Source organism: Silurus meridionalis, chromosome 14 (genome assembly GCF_014805685.1).
Source record: "Silurus meridionalis isolate SWU-2019-XX chromosome 14, ASM1480568v1, whole genome shotgun sequence".
Taxonomy (NCBI): domain Eukaryota; kingdom Metazoa; phylum Chordata; class Actinopteri; order Siluriformes; family Siluridae; genus Silurus; species Silurus meridionalis.
The window spans coordinates 13,686,130-13,699,666 of record NC_060897.1 but is presented as its reverse complement, the minus strand read 5'-3'; the positions used below and the strand labels follow the sequence as shown (position 1 = coordinate 13,699,666).

Here is a 13,537-nt window from a genome sequence, read left to right as displayed (position 1 = left end):
AGGACCACATGAGTAGCCCCCGGGCCTTTTCTAAAAATAGCTGTTTCCAACTTTCTTAAATCATTGTTGATAATTATTGTGAAAAATCATTAACATGATCAGTGTCTTCACATAGATGAATATCATTAATTATTAATAATACCATATAATAAAAGGTAAATTGAGCAAATTTGTTATTTCAGATCAAACTGACAACTGTGTGTATCAAACTGGTAGCCCTTCACATTAATCGGTACCCAAGAAGTAGCTCTCAGTTTCAAAAAGGCTGGTGACCCCTGTTTTACACACTATGGCAAGGCACAGTGTTTCTGCATCTGCCCTCTAGGAGTCGCCATTTGACACTTAGCAGCTTCAGGTCTACCAGAAAGACCTCTTGGACATTTAAAAGAGGTTCACAGGATTTGGAAAAATCTGTGATGGAGCAAAATGATTTTTTAAAAGATGCTTATTAATTCCACACATCCATCCATATTTTAGCCAATTAGCTCTCACAAACTTCAGTGATATAGACAGAATAATAGATATAACATTTTTACACATATTCATAAATGGATTGCTTTAATCGTTATTAAATACAAAGTCTTGGTAGCAAATCCAACAATTTCAAAAGTTGCTCAAATTGACAAAAATGGCTGTCTGTTGTACCACTCCACCCACTGGCTGCACGAGTACATTCAAATGAACAGAGTTGCAAATAAGGCTGAATTTGTTAAATGCAAAAGGAGCCAGAAACAAAAGAACAAGTGTGTTCAGTGGCGTTCTGTTTTGTCCTGACAGAGAGGAAAAGTTAAAATAATAATTTACAGATGCAGGATCGACAAGTTCGAATCTCTTGATTGATTCATTGCTTCAATTCTTTGCTGACTAAGGATTTTAACCCCAGACATGGTCTAAATCTATTCTTTAACTGCAGCTGGAGAGAGAGAGAGAGAGAGAGAGAGAGAGAGAGAGAGAGAGAGAGAGTGTGTGTGTGTGTGTGTGTGTGTGTGTGTGTGTGTGTGTGTGTTTTGGGAAGACTGCATGATGGATAGTCAAACCTAAGGGAGTAGCATCTTTCCAGGCTAATTTCATTAATTTGTCTTTTAAAAATATTTTATGTCCATTTTAAATATTTCTATTGGTTTCATACACACCTACAAAACGTCTGAAGCAATATTAGACTTGGTGTGCGGTTTTGTTCAGGAGTGAATGACAGCATAGTTATACATCGTTTGATGCACAGAGCAGAAAGCAAATCTGCGGTTCTTGTTGGATATTATTGTTTACTACATGTAAAAACTCATTCACAAGTTCAATCCAAAGTAATAAAAACATTCAGGGCTTTAATAGATACATTTGGTAGCCCAACCCAAGCTCCACCTCTGATGCTTTCTCTGACCTAATAATAGTTTGACATGGTTTCAGCCATGCTTTGTAAAAATGTGGCTAGAGATCAAAATAACAGCACATCTTGGATTATTTTACAATTTCTTGAACCGAGACATGATACCCGATCACATGTAACTCATATTTATGAGGACACAATAGTAGTGTCGTATTACTAATTCAGCAGGAGTTGTGATTAAACAAAAGAAAAAAAAAAAAAACCTGAATTACAAGGGATCAGGAAAAGCAAGAATATATATACAAAAGAAATATACGAGAAAACAATAGCAATCATCTCTTTCTCCAGCAGATCCCGATTTTAAAGGCACCTGAGCAAGTTTAGTCACATTTGATAAGGCTGAATGATGGTTGTCTTTTTTTTTTCCATAGCTGGAATTTGTCTGTCTTGGATTTACCTGAATACTGGTTGCATTTTCCTCATGGCTTTGTATCTGTGTTACTGTGCTTGTGTAAAACTTCTTCTTTTTCACTTCTTTGGCCTTTGAGCTGCTGCACCAGTTAAACCAGATATTGCCATATTCCACATTGTTTGAAAACAACAATAGTTTTTCATTTGTCCATCAGCATCACTGGAGAGACAATATCAGATTAATTCTCCTTCATTACTCTGAATCCCTTGGCTGAGGGTCATTATCAGTATCTGGTGAGGTAGTACTGTGTGCTAGTTCCTCATACTGAGGCAATGCATCCATGGGCTGAGGGGGAACCAATGGTGGCCTCGATGGTGGTGGTATGGGGTTAAATGGGGCGTCTTGGGTCTGAAGAGACTGAAGAGTTTGGCGAACGGTCTCCTCGTATGTGGGCGGCTCCTGTGAAACGCAAAAAATGACAAGAAGTTAATTTACAAAAATATATATAAAATAACTGTCATTTAACCATCCAAGCATTTGGTTATTTGAGATGATCGAAGACAGTTGGGATAAACAGCAAAGCAAAGCTAATTCCTGTCTCACCTTCAAGAAAAAATATGTGCCATCTATACTATTTTATTTGTTGTTAAAAAATGGCTTGCAGTAGCCTTTCATTTTTTTTATTTTTATAATAGCACCACCAATAACTGTGTAAATAGTGGTTACATTAAAAACAAAAAAGAAAAAAAATACAATAAATGGTATGAAATTTAAACTGGAGCTTTTTTAGAGCCCATATACAGTAGTAGATTCATGCAGTCTTGAAGACATGCCAGGATAAAACATATATACTTACATATACTATAGGAAACAAAAGTTTGTGATCAACTGAACATAAGACTTGAAAATAATTTTTTAACATCCTATTCCATATCTATTCCCAATTTTCTGTTTTAATAACCTCCACTCTAATAGGAAGACTCTTATAGGATGATTATTTTTTATTTAGCCACAAGGTTTAGTAAAGCTTTATTAAAGTCAGGTACTGGTGTAGGTGAGGTGAGGAGGCCTGATGTGCAGTCAGAGTTTTAATTTATCCCAAAGGTGTTCATTAGGGTTGAGCTAAGAGCTCTACGGCAGGCCACTCAAGATCTTCCACTTCAGCCTATGCATACCATATCTTCAAAGAGCTGGTTTTGCACACAGGGGCATTGTCACGCTGGAACAGATTTCCCTTTTCTAGTTCAAGTAAAGGAGAAAATAATTCTACTGCATCCATAGACATCCAATACAAAAGTTGCATGGTAACAGTTTAACAGCTCAACCATAAGTGTTTTAATAGAAACACCATGTTACTAATGAGTAATGACCAGCTGTCTCTGGGGAAGATATTCATCAATTATTTCTACGATTATAACAGACACATGTCTGTTAGTGATTTACCCTGTCTGCAAAATATTAACACTAAGCCGTATTTACATAGTACATTTGCATGGTGATGCGAGGTCATTGCACAGCTGATTCTTTCTTCCTCCTCTCTTTGCCTTTTAATGTAGGACTGGAGTATAGCAGTAGCCTCCGGTTTCAGATCTGACAATTAGGAACAAGTTAATACCCCCCGTGAATGAGGGTAACATTCCGTAAGTGACGAAATGAGGGGGCTGGTCCACCTATTGACAGGGTCACAGGGAGGAGTGTAGGAATAGACAATAAACCACATTCTATTCTGCTGTTTACTTTTCAGCATTCATTGTGTTTGACAGGCCTTTTTTTCCCCTCCATTAGTTCATGCACTCATGTGTTACTCCCAAGTCATAGAGCGCTCCACAAACCTGACATCAAAGCCTACTGAAATAAACTCCATAGCAACAGAACAGGTGAGCAGCTGTTTGCATCTGCGTCACTGTGACACACTCATAACAGAGCAGACCAAAAAAAGATTCAGGATAATTCCCACAACAAAATACCATTATCATTTAGTTCAATTACAGAGCAGACTGGAGCTGTAACTCTGGGTCAATATGGGGTACAAGCTTTAGCTATTCTATTCAAATATTTCACCTCAGAAGTGCACTTTTGTTAACACATCAGGTGAAAATCTCATACCTCGGCTGATGCCGCGGGTCCATTCAGACCAAAGCGGTCTGCGATCATCATGTGGATCTGCCGCTGTCTGTCCTTCTTACGCACGCTCTCATAAGAGGGCAGATGAGGTATAGACAGGTCCATAGGTGGAAGGCAGTATGTGTTAGACACGCCCACATAAAACAGCTGCCCTGACTGATACATGGAAAGATTACTGATTGTAACAGAATTATAGCATATATAAAATATTAGCTCAATGAGGCAATGCATCACTGTTCAAGAAACGTAATTTACCCGTGGGTTGATGTTATCAAGGGTTTCAAGGGAAGGGGGTAAATCAGTACAAGGTGAGCCCACTAACGTCTGCCTGCTGCTGTAGTGCTGAGAGGAAGGCTCCTGTAAAAACAACAAAAAAATAAAAACATTTATATTTGAACATTAATTTGTGATAGAAGAGTATCTGCAAGAGTGAAAGGGAAGGTTTATAGGAGTGTGGTGAGACCTGCGATGTTGTATGGTTTAGAGACAGTGGCATTGAGTAAAAGACAGGAGGTGGAGCTGGAGGTAGCAGAGCTGAAGATGTTGAGGTTTTGTTGGGAGTGACGAGGATGGACAAGATTAGAAATGAGTTTATCAGAGGGACAGCGCATGTAGGACGTTTTGGAGACACGGTGAGGGAGGCGAGATTGAGATGGTTTGGACATGTGCAGAGGAGGGACATGGGATATATCAGTAGAAGAATGCTGAGGATGGAGCCATCAGGAAGGAGGAAAAAGGAAGACCAAGGAGGAGGTTTATGGATGTGGTGAGTGAAGACATGCAGGTAGTTGGTTTAAAAGAGGCAGATGTAGAGGACAGGGTAGTGTGGAGACGGAAGAGCCGCTGTGGCTGAAAGAAGAAGAAAAAAACATTTATATGTAAGCATTAGCAAGACTTCAGGCAAAGTGTTTTGTTTGTTTGTTTGTTATTTTGACTACATTTTTGTGCCTTAGTTACTACTGTATCCAAAGCATTCACATGACACGTGTGTAAAGTTCATCATACTGGTGGCTTTTGGATGAGCGCCGTAGCATGTCACACCGTTTTTTTTATATCAAAATAATTCTCACACTGACAGATGTCTTCACAGATATCTTTTGTTGTAATGACTGCAAGTGGTGAACATATCATATAATGCACTCTAAAACCACAATCTTTACTCATAACCTATAATTATTTACAAATTTAGATAAAAAAATCATATATTATAAACCTGGGGTAAGTGGGTTTAAGAGGTTACTAAATTCATCTTGTGTCTGAATGACAGAACATGGCTATAAATTCAAGTCCTTTTCCTCTCCGTGTTGTCACTGTGTCTTCTCTTATTCTCACTTCTACAGAGTTAAGCCTAGACCCCATTTAGGGACCTTTGGTCGGCCATAAATTATAGCGCCATTGACTGGACCACCAAGTAACTTCCTCACAGCCACCCGCCCCCATGCCAAAAGTGATTAGGGCTGGCCACCACTCTATGATGCTGGGGGGACTCTTCTGTCTCAGCCGGACATTATGTGATTACCCCAAGTCTAAATAGGAGCCTTTGTTTCCAAAGACAATGCAGCACCACACTGTGTCATCCAGGGCCCTTAGTAACCAACCCCACAGACTAGCCATTTAAAGGCTTAGCTCTGTTCCTCGCTTGTTTCTCCAGCAGGTACCACTTAACGAGCACGCTCTGTTATACAGCTCTGTATGTCGCTCAAGTAACAGTCATCAATTTGTAGCATTGGAGCATGTGAGGTTGTGCAGTGGAGTTATATCGCCTACAAAGTGATCTCTGTTGCTTCAGAGGTGGCCATCGCTGCCGTACAAGCCCATCAAACTGCGTAATGAGGGGCATCACATCGCCGCCTTCAACAGTGACGTCATTCGCTATGACGTGCTTTGACCTTTCCCACTGCTCCCCCAACCAGAACTAAGAGAGACACATTTGGTAAAGGAAGGGTCAGGGGTTACTTTTTCTCATTGGTTCACACTTTCAAGAGTCTTGGCTGTTTTGAGGGGAAAAAAAGAGAGACATCCTTTTGTTTGGCACCCCTGATTCAGGCAGTGTGAAAAAGCACAAGCGTGTAAAATCAAGAGCGAAGTCAGGGGACAATCTCTTCAGTAGTGCGCTTTTTTCAGAGCTTAAACCAAAACCAAGCTTTTGTCTCCACAATCCTCCCCATCACCCACAGGAAGGTCCAACTACCTCTATTTATGGAAAACCTTAAAAAATAAGATGAAAGTCTGTAAAAATTTAAATCTGTATAATAAATGGTTCCAGAAATAATGGAAATGGTACAAATCTTTAGCTCTCCTTGCAGCATTATTAAATGTTATATACTGGTGTCATGAAAGGTGTTATGAGCCATTTCCTAAACACGTAATAATATAATGATAAACTTCTACTTCTTCCTGACAAGTAACTTTAGCATCTGCCTGCTCAAACCTGAGCCAAATATAGAGGGAAGTAGCCATGTGTTTCCTTCTGGTTAGAGTTAGATTGGGAAAAGACTCTGTTCTGTTAAGATAAGCCTTAAGTTGTTCCTGAACCTGCACAAGATGAACATGAAACAGGAAGAGGAAACACTAAAGATGTTATTGCTAAGCTATGTGCTGCAAAAGGGGGCATGTGTCCTGTCTAACAATAGCATGGGGAAAAGCTCAAAATGATCTGTGACCTGTTTCCTACAAAAATAAAGTGTAAACCCACTAATACACGTGTGATTTTGATCAATAAATGCAGAAGACCCAAGTATAGTGAAAACATACAGAAACACACTCATCACATTTCTAGATTACATATTTAGTATTGCAAAAGAGAAAAAGTCAGAAAGAAAAATATTATTGAATACTTTCGAACGAAATGCTAATAACTGTACATTGGATATTTTTCATTAAAGTGTTGTAAAGAACTGGATAGGAGCTGCTTTCAGGTCAGAAAGTCCTCCTGTGGTAAAGTATGTGTGAAAGGAACAGGGCGAGAGGTCAGATGATATATCAGAGAGCAGAACTTGGAACCCAGCAGCAGTATAAAGGGAGATTCCCTCCTCCACAGGCTCACGTATCAGATTACTGTGCAAAGTTTGCCAAGATACAGTACACTGTGAGTCAATATGCCTTCGGGAACAATCAAGCCATTCTGTCCTTTTTAGTGGAAGTTCTATCTGTATAGATATCACATGACACATATCACTTTCGCTTGCACTAAAAATGCACTGGCACAAAATGCCATACTTAGAAACATTGCCGCACTAATTTTACACCCCTTGGAACACAATGCTATTTTTTTGTGTGTGCATTTGGTAGCTTGCAAGAAGCTCCTTTACATATAATAATAAATATCTTGAAGATCAAGCACATGATGGACAAACAAATTCCATCCAAATATCGGAAATATATGAAAAACATCTACTGAAGCAAAACATCTACTAAGCAGTTGAATGAATGAGTCTGGATTTGAATTGCAGATAGAATGTGACTAAATGCAGGCAATGAAACCTTCCAGTCTGCTAACACACTTAAACAGACTGTAAACTGTATAGCATTAATCGTTAAACAATAATAGTAACCTACAGTATTCAGAGGAACTTATCTGATGGTATTTGGAATACTTCCTAAGAACAACTCTAAGTTAGGTCGGGGATATCTCCGGAAAAGGGAGATGTCTCTGAAGTTGACCTACAATAAAGATGTGGTCCAGCAGAGCAGCAAAATGAAGCTTTAGAAAAACTTGCCAGTGGAATATTTCTGTCCTCAAAAAAAATAAAATAAATAAATAAATAAAAAACACCAAAAGTACGCAATTGGGCTGATGTGCCTTTTTTCTGTGGTTTCAGGAGTGTGAATAGGACGTAACGAGTCTCACCAAGTCAGCATGTGAGTCTTGATAAGCCCGTGATTTACAGCAGAACGGGAGTTTGCAGTAGATGACAGACCCCAGCAGGACAAGCAGGACAACAACCACCAGACAAGATACTGAGAAGAGAAAAGAAAGGAGAATCATCAATTTGGGTGTTAAATTTGCTGTTGATAGTCATGTTAAGCTCCATTCATCAGCTGCTTTACCAATCAGCTGAAAGCTAAAAAGGACTGTGCTTTCTCAGAAATAAAGGTACATGACTATACTTTTTAAGGAGGTACCTCATTCAAGGCTATTTTTTATACGTATTTCCTACAAATGTGCATGTAGTGTTTTTTTAATGAGCTTAGCTGTCTTTAAGGTCCAATTATTATATTGATAAGTAGGTTGGAGGTTTTGGCCCCACCACCACCACCAAACTGACACTCTTGGGCCCTTCAGCAAGGCCCTTATCCTTATCTGCTCACAGAGAGGCTATATCACTATCCTTCAATACCAAGACATTTCATTTGAACAAAACTCATAGGACATAACTATTAGATTTCAACACTAAGTCATTGTCCTGATTATGTAATTGTGGAAGGGGTTTGCAAGTGAACAAGACCCTTAACCTTAAATGGCTCAGATGTATTAAAAAGATAACTACAAGCCGCCCTGGAGAAGGGCACCTGCCAAATGCATTTAAATGTAAATATAATCATTCAATCTCCAGCATTTTAATTCATATGTACACTCTTGTGGGTGGTTATGTCAGTGTCTACCTTTTACCGTGAATTACATTTTCATCAATGGTTCTCTGAGGTGCAATTATTAAAATGTTTACTCCAGTATACTTCCATTTCCATGTAAAACACATTCTATAGAGATCAACTTAATAAATGACTAAGTCAAAATGTATTTAACCAGTAAAACATTTTGGCAACTTATATTTGCCATAAAGTTTTTTTTACTCGTGAACTTTCTACAGACCGACGGAACTGTTTTCAAGATATAATTTTTATCTAACAATTTAAGTTGTTTTGGAGATATTGAGTTTTCGAGTCAATCTTTTCTAATCAAGCTGTCACACGTGCTCATACAAAACCTCTGTAATAAATACTGTATACTAACTTGATAATGGTGGGACATGGAGTTGTTATTAGTGTATAAACATCAATCAAATCAATAAGCTTCTTTAAGGATCCGTGCTTTGAGAACCCCAGTTCTACATGGTACCAAACCAGTGACAAATCAATAGTAGTACTTTTTGGAGTTGGTATTTAAAAAGGAATAAAATAAATGTGGCTACACAGTTGCATGGATCCACACTAACTGTTAGAGCAAATAAAGATAGGATGCAGTCTAAACTTTTACTTACATGAAATCATGACTGCTGTGAGCTGATCTGTAGGGGTATTAGCCGGGGAAGAGGTCGGGGAAATAAAAGTGTCGTTTAGAGACGCTGGGGTGAACATCTCTGATCAGCGCGAGCACCTACAACTCAGATCTCAAAGTGATCTCATTGGGAGAAAGCGGAGAAGTTGATAGACTCCCCTCTGTCCCTCTCCATCCATCTGCACGCAGTCTGGAGCAGGTCCTCAGCGCGTCAAGTCACGATTTACCTCCAGTGTCCTAAAACTCGTGACGTCCCGAGAACGGAAGCAGGAAAGCGTTCAGGGAGAAGTCCTAAGTGGAAATGGCTTAACGTATAAACCTTTGGGAAGGATGGAGAAATGCTCTCTCAGGGATCAGTGAACCAGTGATCCAGTAAACAAGGGTGCGTGCTGGTGCCACTGGAAGCCTGGATCCACTGGAGGCCTGTGTATATGCCGAGATGAATTCCTTTAGCGTTTACTGGTTGTCCTGGAGATGAAGGGGGAACCTCGGGCCGCCTGTAGGCAGCAAAATAAAGCGCGGCGACAGTCTACTATGGCTGGGGTAGAAAAAGTGTGTGTGGTGGTGATCACCTCCGACCTAACCACAAGCTCTCTCTCTCTCTCTCTCTCTCTCTCTCTCTCTCTGTGTCTGTTTTTCCCCTGGGAGGACGTTCTCATCTGCGTAAAGGTGATTTACAAGATGATTTACAACTGACGCGCGTCCTCCTGCGTCAGGAACCCAAAAGCTGGTGAGAACATAAAAACAGCAAAAAACAAAACAAAACAAAAAAGCTGCGTCCTTTATACAGTATAAAAAATACTCAATATAATACTTTATATGTATTTATGTCTATACAGTTTACTTTAACCACTTAGTCTGTAATGTATTTTGCTGGTGTGATAGCACACACATCACTCCACGTTTGCAAAAAAGCAGGTTATGTTCACCCTGGATCTCAGATGGCTTCATGTCATCTATAGTCAGTTTAACTTCTTTACCTTGAAAACTGGGGCAAAACCTCAAATTCTGTTCTCCAGAACACATCAGCATTTTTGTGCGCTTTTGAAATGCCATGAACTTTAAACCTATTGGTTTTTTTTAGATATTGTATCTCTTCTTTCATTTGTTATTCCAAACTTGGGCTCTATACGTAGAGTAGATTGTATGTAAAAAAAGAAAAAAAAAAAAAAGAAAAAAAAAAGACAAAAACAAATTATATGCCTTATTAAGTGCTGAGATTTATTTTATTTTGTTTTATTTTTATTTTATTAAATGCTATAATTATGTATATGCAGTTTGCTGATTTTGCACAAAACTATAGCGTTGATGTTCTTCTTTAGCTTGTCTCTGACAAGAACATACATATCTGTAGCTCTCTCGTCTTTTCATGCTATTGTCTTTCCCTGAAGGTCTTTACACTGGACGGCCACTATGTAAGCAAATGTTTGTGGTCACCTGACCATCACATCCACAAGTGTGCCACAAATGGTGAAATGATGTCTGGTTTAGGTTTTAGATACCCCCTAACTGGAACTGTTATAACCAAACCTGTTTTGGCATGAATCCTGACCTCAACCCTACTAAAGGTTTTTTGGATGAATTAGAATGCTGACTGTGCACTACGCTTTCTCGCACAACCTTAGTGCCTAACCCAACAGCTGTGCTCCAGAAACTAGAGAAAAGCCTTCCCAGAAGAATAGACGCAATTCTAGCAGCCATGGGGGTCAGAAGATGCTCAGCAGGCATGTGAGATTGTGAATGTTAGGTCTCAACATATTTTAGTGTACATTTCAGTCACTAAACCACAATAAATGTCTTGGTTAGTAGATGCATCTAAAACGCATCTAGCAATGTTTCAGCACTGTAGGATTTGAGCATAGGATTATAACTATGTATTAAGAGCGTCTCCTAAAAAAAGGTTGAAAGTACCACTATTTCAGGAAGTGAAGTATCCTTAACCATTTAAAAAACTCAAATGAAATCCTTTCTCTGTGCAAGGCTTCTTCAACTTTTTTTTTGCAACCAGACAGTGCTGTCTGATGTAGTGTGTGGATTGTGCACTTGTTAAAATGACTCGAGATGGATGTTAATACCAAGGAAATTGTGAAGAAGGCCACAGTCACATATATATTCCCTCAGCCCAGAGCTTTTTATATGGTATGGCCTGAGCTGAAGGAATGTGGGTAAAGATGGTGAAGGAGGTATCTTAAGATCCTAAGAAAAGATGCAAGTATCATAGGCAAAAGCTTCTAGATTTTATAGAAGGAGATCTTAGCAGCTGTTACACTGCATGAGAATTTGGACAGTTCAGCAACTGCTTTGCAACACATCTGACAGCCAAGGAAGTTCCTAGGTTTAGAAGATAGAGGGCAGAGGAGGTCCATGGATGAGTAAAGTAACAAGTGGAAGTTGGCTAATTCAAGCAGGAAAGTCATAGTTGGATGGATTAAAGGTATGGAGGAAGGAATGAGTAGTGGTTGCAGTGAGTGAGGAAGAGGTATGAATAGTTAATGTTAAGCAGGAAAGTGAGAGTGAAATACCACTCCTGTCTAAATTTGAGCCTTGCCAGCTGAAGTTGAAGTATCTGAGAAGTTGAAGTATTTGAGAAGTGTGAGAGGGGTGACATGAATTGCGAACAGACCCTAGAGCAGATTTTCCAGTTCTTTAAGAATGTTTCCTAGGGCAAAAAGAGGGCAATAGATAATAAGAATAGAAAGGTTATATAGAGAGGTAAAAGTAAAATCATGAAATTCAAATGATATGGAGATCTTTATTTTTGCTTATTTACATTTATTACTATTAATTTTATTTTTGTTTAATCTACAGAATACATCAGTTCTGGTAAGGTTCTGTTACATACTGTTCATTTTTCAGCAACATTATTACTAATCCAAATAAAACTGCAGTTATATTTTTGTTGACATGACTTACTGAGTCCTAGATTAAAACAATTCAATAAATAATCCATTCAATTAGGCTTAATATTAATAATGCTAAAAAATAAATACTAGACACACACACACACACACACACACACACGCTAATATATTAATAATAATAATAATAATTTCTAATGAATAATTATATAATAAAAATAATATTATTATTATATTATAGCTTGTTTTAGTACTTTAAATGGAATTGAAATTTAGATACAGATTCGTTCCAATTTTAATTTAAGGTTTTAAACACTGTAATCACTTATTTGTTAAATTAACTCAAATTAAAATAAAATATGCATGAAAATATTATTATATTTAAACAGTGTTTCAATTGGTGTATTCCATTGTTGGGCTGATATTTGGGGATTGTACATTTCTTTTTGGAAAAACAAGTGCAAGGTTAATAGGTTACCACTTGATAGCTCCAGGGTCCCCAGTTTTATGCTGAAATCAGGTTACAATCTGTGTGGAGTTTTGGATGAACTACCTATGTCTGCAAAAAACATGGAAGTAAGTGGATTGTCTTTGTACAATTGCCCTAGGTGTTGGTGTGTGTGTGTGTGTGTGTGTGTGTGTGTGTGTGTGTGTGTTTGTTTGTTTGTATGTGAATTACATTAAATGTCCTGCTACTGAGAGGTTACTGTGCCCAGTTTTGCCCAGTTTTCCCAGAATTGCACTCTGAATCTGCCATGACCATGATCAGGATAAATAGGTTATTGAACATGAATGAATGAATGAATAAATAAACTAAACAGCCAAATAGATCTGCTGGACAACAGGACAACAGCTCACATCTGTTTCCAGGTTATTCTGAGATTAGGTTACAGTCTGTGTTGAGTTCTTAACTACTCATGTCCAAAAATACTGGCTATGTACAATTTCCCTAGGCTTTAATGTGTGTGTGTGTGTGTGTGTGTGTGTGTGTGTGTGTGTGTATGTGTGCATTAAGTTAAAGGTCTTTTGAAATGGACTGGATGGAAATGAATTCTCCAACCTAGTGCCCAGTTTTCTTACACTCTGAATACATAAAAACCGAATAAATGGATCAATAAATCAATCAATCAATTAAGAAATGAAGGAATAAAAGAATGAAACAACAAAATGGATACCATTGACAACAAAATGGATATCATTCCACTTTAAGAAGCAGTACACTACAACCTTTATGTTTTGAAAAATGATGTGCTTTATTTGATCACTGTAGTTTCAAATAAAGTCTGTCATTATTGAGACAGAGGAAACATTCATATACTGCAAATGCAATATTAATAAATAGAAAAAGATGGATGGTGGTCGGAGGACATTTCGAATTGAAATCAGTAGACTTGTTTCACCATTTACTTTGCGATTTTGGTGAATTCATCATAGTGGGCTAATAGAATGTATTAAAATTGTTTGTAATTAAGCTCTATTTAGAATTAAGTAGTGCAGCACATTGTTAAAGATCCCGCACTGGAGTGAAGTCGGTGCTCTGGCAGAGCAGTAACATAGTACTGTACCCCTGAGTGAATTGATCCAGAGTCGTTTGTGCTCGG

General features: G+C 38.3%; 1 protein-coding gene across 1 annotated transcript; it reads right to left on the bottom strand.

Annotated features, from left to right (window-relative positions):
- Positions 1–1,302: 1,302 nt before the first annotated feature.
- si:ch73-364h19.1 lies at positions 1,303–9,665 on the bottom strand. Its single transcript, XM_046865584.1, has 5 exons — positions 9,062–9,665; positions 7,711–7,820; positions 4,116–4,217; positions 3,843–4,016; positions 1,303–2,195 (listed from the first exon to the last, which is right to left on the bottom strand). Exons 1-5 carry the CDS (start codon positions 9,156–9,158, stop codon positions 1,989–1,991), a joined length of 690 nt encoding a protein of 229 aa, XP_046721540.1. The 5' UTR covers positions 9,159–9,665; the 3' UTR covers positions 1,303–1,988.
- Between the last annotated feature and the right edge of the window lie 3,872 nt (positions 9,666–13,537).